Source organism: Capricornis sumatraensis, chromosome 15 (genome assembly GCF_032405125.1).
Source record: "Capricornis sumatraensis isolate serow.1 chromosome 15, serow.2, whole genome shotgun sequence".
NCBI lineage: Eukaryota > Metazoa > Chordata > Mammalia > Artiodactyla > Bovidae > Capricornis > Capricornis sumatraensis.
In genome coordinates this window covers 33,468,200-33,484,041 of record NC_091083.1, presented here as the reverse complement: position 1 = coordinate 33,484,041, position 15,842 = coordinate 33,468,200, and the positions used below count along the sequence as shown (strand labels likewise).

The window sequence follows — 15,842 nt, the reverse complement described above, 5'->3', positions numbered from 1 at the left end:
TGGATTGCATAAAAGCATGTTTAATAGTTTTGTTTAGGATATTAAAATCTTAATAGGAATAGTTGAAGAGGTTAGAAGTTGTTTTAAAGAATATGTGGTTAAAACTACTCCATGTATTAATATTATAAGAAAATAGTTTTTTGCTAACATTTTTCATTAGTATCTTAGTAAACTGTGTGCTCACTGGATGTGCTGTACATTTCTGTGTTGATGGGTTAAATGGCCTCATGATGTTAACTTTGGCACTTCAGTAACCTATTTGGGCATATTATATTGACTCCCCCTCCAAAAAACATTTTTTAGTAATTTTCCAATTTACATTGTCTCATTTTTAAAACAGACATGAAATGAAACTATTATAAATTGATTTTTAATGTTATATAAATTTGAGAAGTTTTAGTAATTTAAAATTTGAAAATTCACATTAGATGTTGACAATGAAATGAGCTTATATTAAAATTTATTCCATATAACAATCTGTTTTACCTGTTTTTTTCCTTTATTCCCAGCTACGTTCTTTTTCTTGTGTTTTATATTTTTCTACCATCCTGCCTGCTAAGCTTTTTATTTTGCTTGCCTCTTTACTCTAAATTACTATCTTTATGTCAACTTTCATATTGTACACTCAGTAAAATTATTTAGATAATCAGGTACCACATAGAAGTTAGTACAGTTTGGAAAAGATTATGTAGAAGTTTTATTTTCTCTTGAAATTTTAAATGTGAAGTGTTTTTCCCCTTGTCAATATTACATTGTGTACAAACATTAATTTCATTGGCTTTTGTGGTGTGTAGTTTTGGCTTTTGGTAATGCACACTTGTTTGCAGTAGTGAATACTCAGGTTCAATTTCAGTTTGTTTCCCACACACATATCAAAAGATTATTTAAATGAATCAATTTGGACTTTACAGATGTTAAAAAGTAATTCAAAACGTTTGAAAATTAAATCTGGACTTTGAAAGGCTAAAATAATGTGACTTTTTAAAATTGTAAATCAAAATTTCACTTTTGAATACATAGTTTCTTCAGTTCTCTAGTGAGGATTAGTATTTGAAAGTACTAACATTTATTTATTTAATAAGGTATATATGAAATTGTTCCTTGTGATTAATGAGAGTGAGCATTTTGATCTGTGTAGGATTTCTTTAAAGACAGGATTTCTTTGTGGAGCTGAGACTATCCAGGTTCAGATCTCAGTTCTGCTGTTTATAGCTTTTTGCTCTTGGAAGGATTCTTCTTTGGGCCTTGGGTTCCTCTACTATAAAATGGGGTAATAGGGTTGTTTGTGGATTAAATGAGGTTAAGGCCCATAGAGCGTTTAAAAAAGGGCCTGGAACTTAGAACTGTGCTAAGTAAGCATTACTTTTCATTTAAATGCTTTCTTTGATTTCCTTTTATTTCTTAAAATTTTATAATTTTATTAGTAAATATAATCTAAATAAGATACTGAAAACTTGTCAACAGTTATACAAGTAAATGAGGAAACAGACTTAAAGCTGTCATTGAACCTGTGTACTTTCAAAGTTCTCTGCCTTTTTATATGCATTTGTTTAATAATGAAACATCAAGTCTAAAGATTTTATATTAGAGGAAGATTAACAGTGACGATTTGACTTGGCTCTAAGAAATGAAAGATGATTGAGAAGTGCAGGAGACATTGCAGTTATGTGTGAAGCACTATGATTGTCAATGCTTTCTCACATGTTATTAACTATTCTAGCACAACTGAATTTAAAGAAAATGTTTATTATTTAATCACCTTTCTACATTTCAGTATTAAATCCATTTTAGTTCTATTCTTGATACCTAAGATGTTGAAATATAAATTTATGTTGCAGTAAAGTGGAAAATAAACTGAGAATTCTAAGGAGTAAGGAAAGAGGGAAACTTTTGATTGCTTAAAAGTATTTACAGCCTGCTGTGTGTATCTTGTGTCATTTATTTGCCATGTGTAGTGCTGAAAAGTGTCTTTTATGTATAGCTGCCTTGGCTGTCGAAGAGCTTGGCTTTGAGCGATTTCATGCATTAATTCAGTAAGTAACATTGGAACATTTAAAATACTTACCTTGTGGACACATTTGCCATTTTAAGTCTGTTCATACTGTGGAAAGGTACTTAGATTTGTATGCTTGAGGATTAATTTGTTTTCAGATTTTTTTAAAAAAAGAATACTTTGTCAATATGTTCTTAATATTCTGATTCCCAAATTAACTTTGGAAATACACCCTTTTGTAACATTAAATCATCATTATAATGAAAAATCATTTTAGCTTAATAATGTTTCTGCAAGTGAAAATAAAGATTTCTAGTATGATAAATATTTGTGTTATTGCTTATTGTCAAAATATGCTTTCTATAATTTTCATTAAAAGTGCCATATTTTCATTAGAGTATTTAAATTTTTTGTTGTGAAATAAAAGGTAAGGATAGCTATGTTGGTAGAATTGCGAGTGGCATTTGATTTGAAATGCAATGTTATTTTAAAAGAAGCCACAACGGTACACCTTATCCTTGGTGTTCAGATATTTGTTAAATAATTTTCAAGCTTTAAAAAGTCAATTTTCTTTGTTCTTAACCATATCCTAGAAGAGGACCACCTAATTCTTTAAATAACTGTATGATCATTAAACAAGTGATTGATGTCAGACAGTTCACCTAAGAGATGAAGAGGTTCCCTACCAAGTAGGCTTTCTATTTTAATGGTACCTATTATGTATAATGACAATTGTCAGCAATAGCTTCGGCTGTTAATGGCTAAATTTATATTTGAAAATTTGAGACACAAAAATCTCCTCTTTGTATGTATGCATTTTAATATAGAAGACAATTAAAAAATGTTCCCATTTATGAATGTGGTCAATCTCATATCATATTAATACTTAATTCTTTTTTCCCCCCAGAAAAAGATCATTCAGAAGTTTAGCAGAATTAAGAGATGCTGTCTTGGACCAGTATTCAATGTGGGGAAACAAATTTGGAGTATTGCTTTTTCTGTATTCTGTGTTACTGACAAAGGTTGGTTAAAGAAGATGTTTTTCTGATTTTTATTCGAGTTTAGTATTTTTCCTACTGCAGAGAGAAATTTTACTTCTGATGTTGTTTCTAAATCTCAGAATTGAAATCTCTTGTGCCAGTAATGAAGTATCAGTCTCTCTTTCTTCATTCACCTGTTACTTAACCATGTTTCAAGCTTTACCCATGATCTTCTAGACTGCAGAGATTTATCAGTAATATTCTAATTATGAAGTGCAGTGAGGTCTTTGGTATTTTATTTTCTTGGATCATAGTGGAAGCACTTGACCACTTAGCCCCTTCTGGAACAGCTGTATCTAACACCAGTCTCTTCTTAGCTTACCTGATAAATCACTATACTGGTTCTCTTTCTGTAATGCCTCATAATTACTTTTCTGCTTATAGCTTCATTTCCGTCTTTTCCTGTTAGTTACCTTTGTATCCTCTCAGCTTACCTTTATATGGTTCATTCTGACCTGTATACTTCTGGTCCTGCCCTTTTCTGCAAGTGCCAGCCTCACATCTCCAGCGACCTGTTTGGTCTGAGTTATCCTGCTGGGTTTGCCATATCTGGAATCAGACTTCACTCACTTGATAAATGTTTATTGAGCACTGACTGTTTATTAGGGACTAAACTTACAATGTGGGATACAATTTTTGTTTAATCATTCCTCTCCAATGTTGTAAACAAAAAAGTAGACACCTTAATAGTTACTTCATTTTGGCAGTGTTTTTGGTGTTTGTTTCATGCACAAAGCATAGTGGGACAATAGAAGGCCTTAGTTCATATGGTGGAATCAAGGGCAGACCTTGTAGGCATCATTTGATGGATGGGGAGAAGTTTTCTGGACAGAATAACTATGGGAAGAAATTCCAAGCTGTGGGAACAACAGGTATAAAGACATTATCTTAGTGTAGCATAATATACCAGAAAAGCAACCGTGGAAGATGAGAATGGCATATATGTAAGAATTCTTGTGCAGAAATACTTAAAATCTCATTTTATGTGGCCAAAATTGGAACAAATCAAAAATTGTGAGCAATGGAGTAACGAGATCTTTGTGTTGCTAAAAGGTTCTTTAAATTGGTATCAGAGTTGTGCTGGAGGGAGTTGGTATGTGGATAGTAAGACTAGAGTCAGGGAAACTGGAAAAGTAATTACTGAAATAGGTGACCCTAAAGCCAGAGCAGTGATCATGGAAATGGAAAGAAAAGGAGCATATTTTTTAGAAGCGTGTTTTAAACTTAGAAATTTTAAATCATTTAGGAGCATATTTAAGAGAAAGAATGAAAAGTAGTTAGTAGTCAGTTAGCAATGGGGACTGGCAGTGATGGAGGTCCCGAGGATGCCTGGTTTCTTAATGAGTTCATCGTGACTGTTCAGTACTCTTCCAGTTCTTACGCTCAAAACTTTTGATACCTCCTCTCTGTCTAGTCATTCACAGCCAAGAAAACTGTCATGTTTAGTTCTTCGTTGACCTGGTCTTTGAAATAAGATCCCCTCTCTCCCTAGTGATTTTTGGCGCTTGATTATGTTATTCATTGTGACTTTATGATAGTCCATTTTGTATAGTTGTCCACAAGGAAGGCCAGTGTGGGATCTTAAACTTGTTTGTATCAGTCTATAGTATTTCCACAATATTACTATTTTGATTGTTGATTATCATCTCTTTAATTTTTAGAAATGGCCTATAATCAATCAATGGTTAAAGTTAGGTGAATAGCACAAAGAATGGCAGTTTATCTTTGTCATTTTGGAATTGATGGAGATAAAATGCCTAGGCCTTCTTGTACTTATCCAGTAAGTAGACCTTTAGGGATTTGGGTGATCTTTGGGGCGATTAAAAATACCAGAAAATTGGCTTTCAAGAAAATAAGAAACTCCTGCCCTCCTAGTTTACATTTTGTCAGTGCACATTTGAATGACCAATATGTAAGAATGCACAATCAGAAGAGAACCTTCCATTTTCTTATGTACAAGAAATACCTGTTGTGTATTTAAATTTATATCTTTATCATGTGTGTATATATTTAGTGTTTTAATGATCTAAGAAAATATATCAGGTACCTCAGTAGGTATATTGGGTTCAAATTTAATTTCACCTAAAGTTAAATGAGTATTAACTTTCAGATAAAATAATTTTCTCCTCACTTCTCTTGAAACTTAAACAGTCTCTCTGTCTCCCCCTCTCTGGCCCTCCCCACCACCCCTTTAACTCACATACCCACATTGGATCTGTTACCTGTTCTGATTCAAGTACACAGAAGAAAAGATTCTAAGAATTAACTGCTTCTCACCATTTTCATTTCAAACGCACCCCCCCACTTCAAATCTGGGTAATTCTTTGGGAGAAAAGTTACTTATATAATGGTGTTTTATTAATTCATAGTATAAACTGGTTAGTTTTTAAACTACCGTAATTTTCATTTTTAGTTTTTTTAAAAATAAGCCAATGAATTCTTGTTTTCTTTAGGGCATTGAAAACATAAAAAATGAAATTGAAGATTCGAGTGAGCCTTTGATAGATCCTGTGTATGGACATGGCAGGTAATTGACTAAAATCTATTATTTCCTCATATGGACTTTAGGTTTTAGGACTGATAATATGCACATAAGATAAAACACTGCTGAGTCAGATAATTTTGTTTGTCGGTACTTACAGCTTAAAGTCTCTGAGTATGAGCAGTCTTAAGCTTTATACATTGCTTTTAGGTATGAAGTTATTAACTTTCACTTTAGATCTATGTATGCACTGGGTTTATTGTAGCAAATAGTTTCTTTCAGGATGACAGTGGGAATATTTTAACAAAGTTTGCTTGATAGTGCATTCATGAAATTTTCTAATAGATGAAATTTGCTCACTTTAACTTAGAAATAAGTATACCCGTGTGTATTTGTGAATGTTTTCCCTGTTTGGGGGAAATTTTTTTTTTTCTTTATTTTTCTCAGAGAAAACCCTGCCTCTCAAGCTTTTTATGCAAAAAATTGATGACACAGTGACTGATTGTTAACTCACTCCAAAACATATTTCCTTTAGATCTTTCTGCCCCAGATGTTAAATTCACATGTCTTGCATCAAACTCAAAATAATAAAAATTATATATGTATTTTTAAGGTGATTGTAAATAAATTAGCAGTCTAAGTATCATTTTTTAATCTATTTAAATATGATGTCTTGAATAAAGTTAAATTGATATGATTATATAGAACAACAAGCACCATTGTGGTGACACAGGAAGTGATACATTTAGCAAGGTTGTGTATAAAATGAGAACTGTAAGGCTTTTCTATTTTTTAAACAACATAATTTAATGTAAAAAGTCATGATTTTATGCTTTGTCAGAAGAATAATTTTTTTTTGAAAATTAGTATAGTCATACTTTAATTACTTTTTAATCTTTATTAATAGCCAAAGTTTAATTAACCTCCTGCTGACAGGACACGCTGTTTCTAATGTATGGGATGGTGATAGAGAATGCTCAGGAATGAGTAAGTGTATTTATTCTTTGTTGTGTTTATTTTGTTTATGATGAATATTCCACTAAAATACAGTTGATTGTTAATTCATCTGTTTAATGGCCTTGTGTTACTTAGAGGTTAAGATAAATGCTTTAGTATAGAGGAATCCTTTACAGTTTTCACAGCACTATAACATGAAGAGCATAGACTTTGGAGGCTGACAAACTTGAGTTCAAATCCCAAGTATATGACTTGAGTCAAGTTACTTAAACCTTTAGCTTTCTCTAATATAAAATTAGGATTATAGGACTAACTTGCTTAGAAAAAGTAATAGGTCTTTGTATATATGTAAAGTTAAAATGTTTTGTATATATGTAAAGTTAAAATGTATATATAGTTAAAGTTTGTACATATCCAGTGATATCTGTCTGTAAGTCGAGAACACTATTGAATTTTGCTTAAAACTGAAAAATTATGAGCATTGTGATTTGGAGTATTTACTTTAAGAGTCTAGTGGTTTTTTTCCCTGTATTACTTTTAAGGTTTGTAATTTCCTTTAAAATGCTGGGTAAATTTAAGGTTGTCTGAGAATTTTAAACCACCATCACCTCCAACTCTGGTCTCAATTATTTCTTTCATATACCTTCATATGTTGCCAGGAACGTTGAAGTCAGACACCTTTGGCCAATCCATCTAGTTAAGGAGAGCTGATATACAGCTCTGAAAGATTCCCTGTAGCTTATTGTTACTTGGTCAGTTTGAATTCATTTATTTGTTCTTTCAACATACATTGAATAACTACCACATATTCAATCCTGCTAGTTAAAGGCATGTCAGACTCTCAAGTATGTAATACTTGAAGTGTGTAATATAGAACAGAAATCATCATGACTCCTATAGTTCACAGGGAAGTTTAATTTTTCTCCTAAAATTGAATAAAACTGTCAACAAATGACAGAAGCAAATATTATGACTGAGAAAATAATAATTACTGCTTTCTGCTCCCATTTAAATGAACGAATCTTGATCTTAAATTTAAATTTTCTCAAATTTTAGAAATACATGGAGTTAATAGAAACATAAAAGAATACAATATTAGGGGGAAAAATCAGTAAAAATGAATGAATTTCAAAATTGAAAAGTACCTTAACACCATCCAACCTTAACTATTTAAGAAATCTAAGAGGTACCCTTCCATCCTACATTAGCTAATGTATACAAAATTATCTCAGTGATGAGGTGAAAATGAGAACCTAGTTTAGGTGATTTCTGGTAAAGGTCAAAGTTCAAACAGTAAAATGCACTGACAAAAAAAGCAGTGAGGTGAACTTGCTTTATATTTTTGTAATTGAGCCCATCCTGTTCTTGAGCCCTCATTCTGATTGAGAGCTGAAAGTATTCAACCCTGCTAGTCAAAGGCAGGTCAGATTCTCAAGTCTTCATAGGCTTTTCTTCATGCTATATATGGGTTGGCCAAAAAGTTCATTTGGGTTTTTCCATTACATCTTATGAAAAACTTTTTGGCCAACCCAGTATTTACAGAATATTGGTCAGCTATCCAGTAGTTGATATGTACTAATTCATCCTTTTCTGTTTCTTGAAATACTAGCTTTCAAAGCTATTGTCTTGCAGTGTTTTTTGTTTTGAACTGAAGTCGCTCAGTCGTGTCTGACTCTTTGTGACCCCATTGATGGTAGCCTACCAGGCTCCGTGATCCATGGGATTTTCCAGGCAAGAATACTGGAATCGGCTGCCATTTCATTTTCCAGGGGATCGTCCCAACCCAGGGATCGAACCTGGGTCTCCTGCATTGCAGACAGATGCTTTACCGTCTGAGCCACTAGGGAAGCCCAGTTTTTTTTTTAAGTATAGTTTAAATATCAAAACTAAGCAATGACTTTAAAATATTATCTTGGAAAAGAAAATAGACATGGTATATTTCTTGCATTCTCCCTTAATTGTTATGAATGGTGACTTAAGGTTGAATCTGTTTTCATTCACCAAAATTAAAATGAAAATCCATACATTCATCCGGCATTTATTGGATATTTTTCTGTCTGACAACATGGGGGGAAAATTCTGATATATGTATTATACAAAGAAAAATTATAATTAAAGAATTACTAGTTTTGCAAATCTTTAGGCAAGCTGCTTTACTTCTCTTGTCTGCAGTTTGCTTATTTATAACTCAGGGAGGTAATACCATCCTTAAAGAAATGTTAGATTATGAAGATTAAGATTAAATTTCTAAAATGCCTCAACCAGCCCATGGGAATACTTGGCCTTCCCTCAAAAGAGGAAAACAAGAACATGCACACAGATAATTATAATTCAAGGCAAAATGAACACAAGTTTAAGTAAAGTATGATAGAAGTTCAAGGAAAGGAGGAAACCTTTCCTACTCTGTTTGCCTTTGGACGAGTGGGGAGCCATTAAGTAGGAGTGGCCATTTTAATGAGGCCACATGGAAGGAGAGAGAGGGAAAAATAACAGGTTTGTGTCTAGAGACAGGGAGACAGACCAGTCTCATTAGAGCAGTGTATCTTAATCCCGACTATGCGTTGTCACTTAGGAAGCTTAAGAGTAAGTCAGTGCTCAGGCCCCAGCTGAGAACGAATAAACAAATTAGAATTTCTAGGTAGTGGGCTCTGGACATGATAATTTAAAAATTACCTGTACATCATTAGAATGTACAGCCAGATTTGAGGAGATAAAAGCATTGACTGTGAAGAAGACAGAAAAGATCATAAAGATGAGTAAGAAACCAGAGGATCTTGATACGGAGAAGTTTAAACCTTAGTTGTCAAGCGTTAGGAAGAGAGTCATTGAAGGCATTTAAGCAGAGCAGTAACATAAGACAAAAGAACTTGAACCTGTCAGCTTGTATGCATAGGAATGGGACAGAATGACAGGTCACAAACTAGTCAATGGGTGGGAAGTAACAAGATGAAATAGGTTTGGCAAAGGAAGAGAAAGAGAGCTGCTAGGATTATGTACTTTGTGCCAGGCAATATGTTTTGGATGTATATCTTCTCAACCTCAATTTATAGTTAAGAAAACTGAGGCTTAGGTCATTTGTAATTCACCCCACGTCCAACAGCAGGCGGCGTCCATGGCTTCTGACCACAGCCCAGGCCTGTGCTCAGTCCACCATAGCATGTTCTCCTGCTGGACCCCTGCCTCTGTGAAAGAGCCTCTGGGAAAGTAGAATCTGTAGAACTCAGCTGTGAATTAGACGGATAAGAGTAAGGTACAAATAACCAATAGGTTTTCAAATGAAGTTTATTGAATGAATGAATATGTGCAAGAAACTTTATAGGAAGTCAGCTTTAAGGCACTGTTTGGGTCCAGAGAACAATTCTTGTCCTCAGGTATTTCATTTTCTTTAAAGGGCCATTAAAAACTGTTGACACTTATTAAGAATGCTGATCCTGTGTGCCGCAACTAAGACCTGGCACAGCCAAGTAAATAAATAAATAAAAATAAATAATAATAACAACAAAAAGCCCATTATCCAGCAGTGACAAGCATCATCTTAGCAATGCCAACCTCTGTTCTTAATATTTAATGATTCTCTTTCTTTTCTCCCATTTTACACACTTCTTTTCTTAAAACTACTCTTTGAAGGTCATAGAATAAAGGAAACTAAGGCACCAAATTAAGTATCTTATTTCATGCAAACAGAGCTGGAGTTTAAACCACAGTTGTCTGGTTCTCTTACAACCAGCATACTTAATCATCATGATAGCCTATTAAACCACGCTTAACAGAGTTTTCAGTGTGAAAATAAATACATAAGATGATACAGAAGAATTTCATTTTATTTAATTTCACAATAGCCCTAAGAGGTAATTTTTTGCCTCATTTATAGAGAGAAGCAGAGATTGAGAATTTTATCCAAAGATTTTTGTGTGTGTGTGTGATACAGAGTTAAGTGAATGAGCCATGCTGAATCTCTCAATGAAGGAGAATGAGGACTAAAAATAGGCTATGAATTTAGCAGTTAATGAAGGCTTTCCCTTAAAAGAGCAACTGAGAGAGAATCCACAGCATAAGGAATAAATATTTTAGGAATGTAGGCAAGGACATTTTGCTGGTGAAAGGGTGGAAAGAGAGGAGTTCGTTGCCTGGTCATAAGACCAAGGGATGGTATACACCAGTTTTGTTTTAAGGGATAGAAGTCTCCTAAATTATCTGTTAGGAGGAAAACTGCTTTTAATAGAAGAGATAGTAAATGGAGTTGATAGTAACAGTGACGTTGGAAAGATACACAGTTCTTCTAAAACAAGAAGAAAGAATGTATTGAGAAAAGAAAAAGGCATTTTGAGGTATCAAATATTTAAATTGGGATAACTTGAGAGTTTGAATTTGTCCACTGACAATGAATGGACAAAGTTAGAGGCATGTAAAGGAGAAAGAGTTTACATCCACTGCTTTAAGAAGGAGTATAAAGATGAATTATGGAAGGAATGTGTAAATGTGCAATCAGAATTAAGAGCTGAGATGAAGTTTACATAGAATTATTTATTAGAGTGGATCCAACCAATAAAGGTTACAGTTAGGCTTCTGTTCTTTTTCTTTTTTTTAACTAATAGATTTATTGAGATATAATTCACATAATTTACACATCTGCCATTTAAAATGTATAGGTCATTGGTTTTTAATATGTTTTTGAGTTGTGCAGCCATCACCATATCAGATTCAAAACATCTGTATCATCTCCAAAAGAACCCTTAAACCCGTAAGTAGTCACTTCCCTTCAGCCACCATTAATCTGCTTTCTATCTCTGTTTATTTGCCTATTCTGGACATTTAATAGAATCATGTAATATATAAACTTCTGTACCAGTTTATTTCACTTAGTGTAGTATTTTCAAGGTTCATCCATATTTTAGCATGAAAGAGCACTTCACTCCATTTTACTGAAAACTATTTCATTGTATAGCTTATAGCACATTTTCTCATTTTCTTTTTTCATTCATCAGTTGATGGACATTTGCTTTGTTTCCACTTGGCTGTGATGAGTGATGTGGTTAGTAACATTTATGTACAAATGTTAGTGAGAAGATGTTTTTATTTTTCTTTAGCATCTACCCAGGAGTGAAAATCTGGGTCATATGATAACTGTTTATTTAACCTTTTGAGGAATACCTGTTAAACGTTCATATGCCAAATTACCTTTGGAAATTTGCTTTACCGACTGGAGAAGTATAAACTTATGCTTGCAGTGTGTGGTTCCTGTTTTTCTACATCCTAACCAGCACTCAGAACTTTCACTCTTTAGTATTTTTGTCATCAGTTTATTGACACTTGGTAGCCTATTTTGATTCACATTTCTCTGATTCCTATTGAACCTGCACCTAATCATCTTTTCATATGTTTGCCAACTTTTAGTGTTTTCTTCTGCTAATTGTCTGTCTTTTGGCATTTTAGAAGGAGAGGTTATTTTACCTATAATTTCTAGGGGTACTTCATAAATTTTTAATTTATGTATTAAATCTGTGTTGTAGGTACTTTCTCTCAGCCATTTCTGTCTTCTTTAACTTTGCCACTGCTATCTTTTATATACCAAAGCTTTCATTTTTGATGAAATTAAATCATTTGATCTCTTCTTTTAGGGCTTCTGGGTTTTGCTTCTTTTGTTTACATTTTTTTCTTTGTATACGTTCTGTGTTTTTCCCACCCCAAGGTTAAAGCTAGCACTGCCTAGTATTTTCTTAAAATGCTTTGGTAGGCTTTATTTCTTTTTAATGTTTATCCGGTTAACCCATCTGGATTTTATTTATTCATGAGTGGTATGAGATAGGGATCTACCTTTTTACTTTTCCCCAAAGGATTACCTAATATCCCAATTCTAACTTCCCTAGTGGCTCAGATGGTAAAAAATCTGCTTGCAATGCAGAAGACCTAGATTCGATCCCTGGGTCGGTAAGATCCCCTGGAGAAGGGGCAAGCCACTCCAGTATTCGTGCCTGGAGAATTTCCAGAGATGTCTGGCAGGCTACAGTCCATGGGGTTGCAAGAGTTGGACACTACTGAGGGACACACAGAGACACACAGACACACACACACACACACACACACACGTTGCTAGATAAAATGCAGAGCTCCCAGTTAAATCTGAATTTCAAATAAGCAATCCTTTTTAGCGGAAGTATGTTTTGTTTAGTATTTGGAATATACTTATACTGAAAATTTTTATTTTGTATCTGAAATTCAAATATAACTGGGCATATTGTGTTCTTATTGGCTGAAATTGGCAACTCTGGCTTGATGCCAACTCCATAGCAACCTGACTCCTCAGGAATATAATAACCAGTTAGTGGGTTTTTATAAAGCTCTTCACTTAAAAATAGATTTCACAAAGTTCATGGCTCAAAGTGCATGTACCTTTACCTGTAAATGAGACGAATCAAGCTTTTTTTTGTATTTTTTAAAATTTTAGGTATTCTAGCATTCTTATTAAAAAAGCCCTCCCCCCTCCATTTTTAAACAACAGATTCTTTTTTAAATTTTCATTGGAGTATAGTTGCTTTACAGTGATGTTAGTTTCTGCTATATCATAATCAGCCATACATATACATGTATCCCCTGTTTTTTAGATTTCCTTCTCATTTAGATCACCACAGAGCATCAAGCAGAATTCCCTGTGCTATACAGTAGGTTCTCATTAAATTAGTTATCTATTTTATGCATAGTAGTGTATATGTCTATCCCAATCTCTCAGTTCATCCCACCCTCCTTCCCCCCGTGGTAACCATAAGTTTGTTCTCTACTTCTGTGTCTCTCACTGTGCTTTCAGAAAAGACACAGGTGTACCATTTTTCTAGGTTCCACATATATGCATTACTATATGATGTTTTTCTTTTTCTGACTGACTTCACTCTGTATGACAGTCTCTGGTTCCATCCACGTCTCTGTAAATGGTACAGTTTCATTCATTTCTCTGGCTGAGTAATATTCCATTGTGTGTAGATTCTTTACTTAGCGACCTTACATAATTTCACCCCAGCTTATATTTTCAGCCATCGTGAACTTATCCATGCTTGAACAGAATCCTGCTACTTACCTTCATTTCTCCGTGCATGCTGCTCCTTGTGCCTGAAGACCTCTATCCCTGCCATCTCTGCTTGGCCAGTCCTTCAGCTGCCACTGCTTGTGCTGTCTCCAGGAGTCCCCGGAGTCCCACAACTGCTGGTCATCTGTCTGGTCTCTGAGCATTTTGCCTCCATCATACTTAACCACATTCTACATTGTTGTTGTGGGGGTGGGGGGGGGGGTGGGAATTGAGTTTTTTAAATTGTAGTAAGAATGTTTAACATGAGATCTACCCCTGCAATGAAGTTTTAGAGTATGGTATTAATTATAGGTATGAGATTGTACAGCAAATCTTACTTGTGTTATAGAACTGAAACTGAAACTCTATCTGTAGAATAGCCTCTCCCCATTTCCTCCTTCTCTACCTCCTATCAACCACCATTCTACTTTCCGCTTCTCTGAGTTTGTTTTAGATACCTCATCTCAGTGGAATCATGCAGTGTTTCTCCTTCTATGACTGGCATATGTCAGTTAGCCTAAGGTCCTCAAGGTTCATGTATATGCACATACGATAAGATTTCCTTCTTTTGTAAGCCTGAATGGTAATCCTTTGTATGGATGTTGCACGCTTGCTTCATTCATTCGTTGCTAGACATTTAGGTTGTCTGTTTCTCAGCTGTTGTGAACAGTGCAGCAGTGAACATGGGAATGTGGATATCTCTTTGAGATGCTCACTTCACTCTTTTCAATTAAATACACAGAGGTGGAACTGATGGATCATACAGTGGTTCTATTTTTAATTTTAGGGGGGAAACTGCATCCTGTTTTTCATGTTAGATTCCCACCAACAGTGAACAAGGATTCTACACATCCTCCACAACACTTATTTATAATCTTTTCTGTTTTTTGAGAATGGTTATCCTAACATTGTGGTTTTGATTTACTCCTCTCTGATGATTGGGGATGTTGATCTTCAGCATCTTTTCATATACTGTTGGCCATTTGTATGTATTCTTTAGAGAAATGTCTTAAGTCTTTAGCCCAGATTTTTTTGTTAAGCATTTTGTTTGGTTTGGGGAGTTACTTTTTTTTTTTAAACAGTGAGTTTTCAGAATTTCTTATAGTTTTAGGTGTTAACCCCTCATCAGATACATAGTTTGCAGAGAGGTTCTTCTGTCTTCATACTCCAGGTGATGCCTTTGTATTCCCACACTGTGCTTAACATTATTCTTTTCAATACTTGGCCCTCAGGGTGTTTGTTAAATAAATATAGTGCAGGTATGTGCTTTCCAAGTCAATATCAAGTTTGAAAGGCCTAACAAGGACTTCTATAGACACCCTGACAGTAGTGAGAAGTGATAGTTGGGAGCAGAAAAGGGTATAGAGAAGCAAACTCGTGAATATATGAAACTCTACACTTTGATACAGTCTGACTGACTGAACACAAAGGTGGATAGACACTTAATCATGGTTAGTCTTAATTGCTAGGCTAAAAACAAGAATAAAGTTCTGAAATATAATGACAGAATTATTAGATTTTTCTGCAAACTTAAACAGATTTCTTGGAGACTCAGTGAGAAAAGTGTAGTTAGTGGAACTAAATTCTTTAAATTTTAATATGTGAGAATAGTATGTCTTCACTGTAGTTATAACATGGTACAATAATAAATATTATTAATGATGCACTTTAGCTATCAAAATAAGATAAAAATTTTAAGTACATAGGAGTGATACATTTTAAAAATATTACCATTCAAACAACATGGCTAAACATGTGATTACTGACTGCATCTGAATAATTCATTATTCAAGAGTTTTGAAAGCTGATTTGGTGTATTTAGTAGCATGATATTATAGTATTCCAGACATCTGTAAGGAAATAGGTGATGTAGTAATCAAGTCATAACACTAGGTGGTGGTAAGTGATTTTAGAAATTAAAATGTGAAACTTTCTTCAGTTCAGTTCAGTTCAGTCGCTCAGTCGTGTCCGACTCTTTGCGACCCCATGAATCGCAGCACGCCAGGCCTCCCTGTCCATCACCAACTCCCGGAGTTCACTCAGACTCACGTCCATCGAGTCCGTGATGCCATCCAGCCATCTCATCCTCTGTCGTCCCCTTCTCCTCATGCCCCCAATCCCTCCCAGCATCAGAGTCTTTTCCAGTGAGTCAACTCTTCGCATGAGGTGGCCAAAGTACTGGAGTTTCAGCTTTAGCATCAGTCCTTCCAAAGAAATCCCAGGGCTGATGTCCTTCAGAATGGACTGGTTGAATCTCCTTGCAGTCCAAGGGACTCTCAAGAGTCTTCTCCAACACCACAGTTCAGAAGCATC

The 15,842-nt window shown here is 34.6% G+C and overlaps 1 protein-coding gene across 1 annotated transcript in view; it reads left to right on the top strand.

Moving 5' to 3' along the window:
* Positions 1 to 15,842, top strand: part of MINDY3 (MINDY lysine 48 deubiquitinase 3) — an 82,463-nt gene that overhangs the window by 19,127 nt on the left and 47,494 nt on the right. The window contains exons 5-8 of the mRNA XM_068987261.1: positions 1,982 to 2,033; positions 2,901 to 3,015; positions 5,487 to 5,560; positions 6,423 to 6,502. Of these exons, the coding sequence (XP_068843362.1) occupies positions 1,982 to 2,033; positions 2,901 to 3,015; positions 5,487 to 5,560; positions 6,423 to 6,502 (321 nt within the window). The remainder of the gene's footprint in view (positions 1 to 1,981; positions 2,034 to 2,900; positions 3,016 to 5,486; positions 5,561 to 6,422; positions 6,503 to 15,842) is intronic.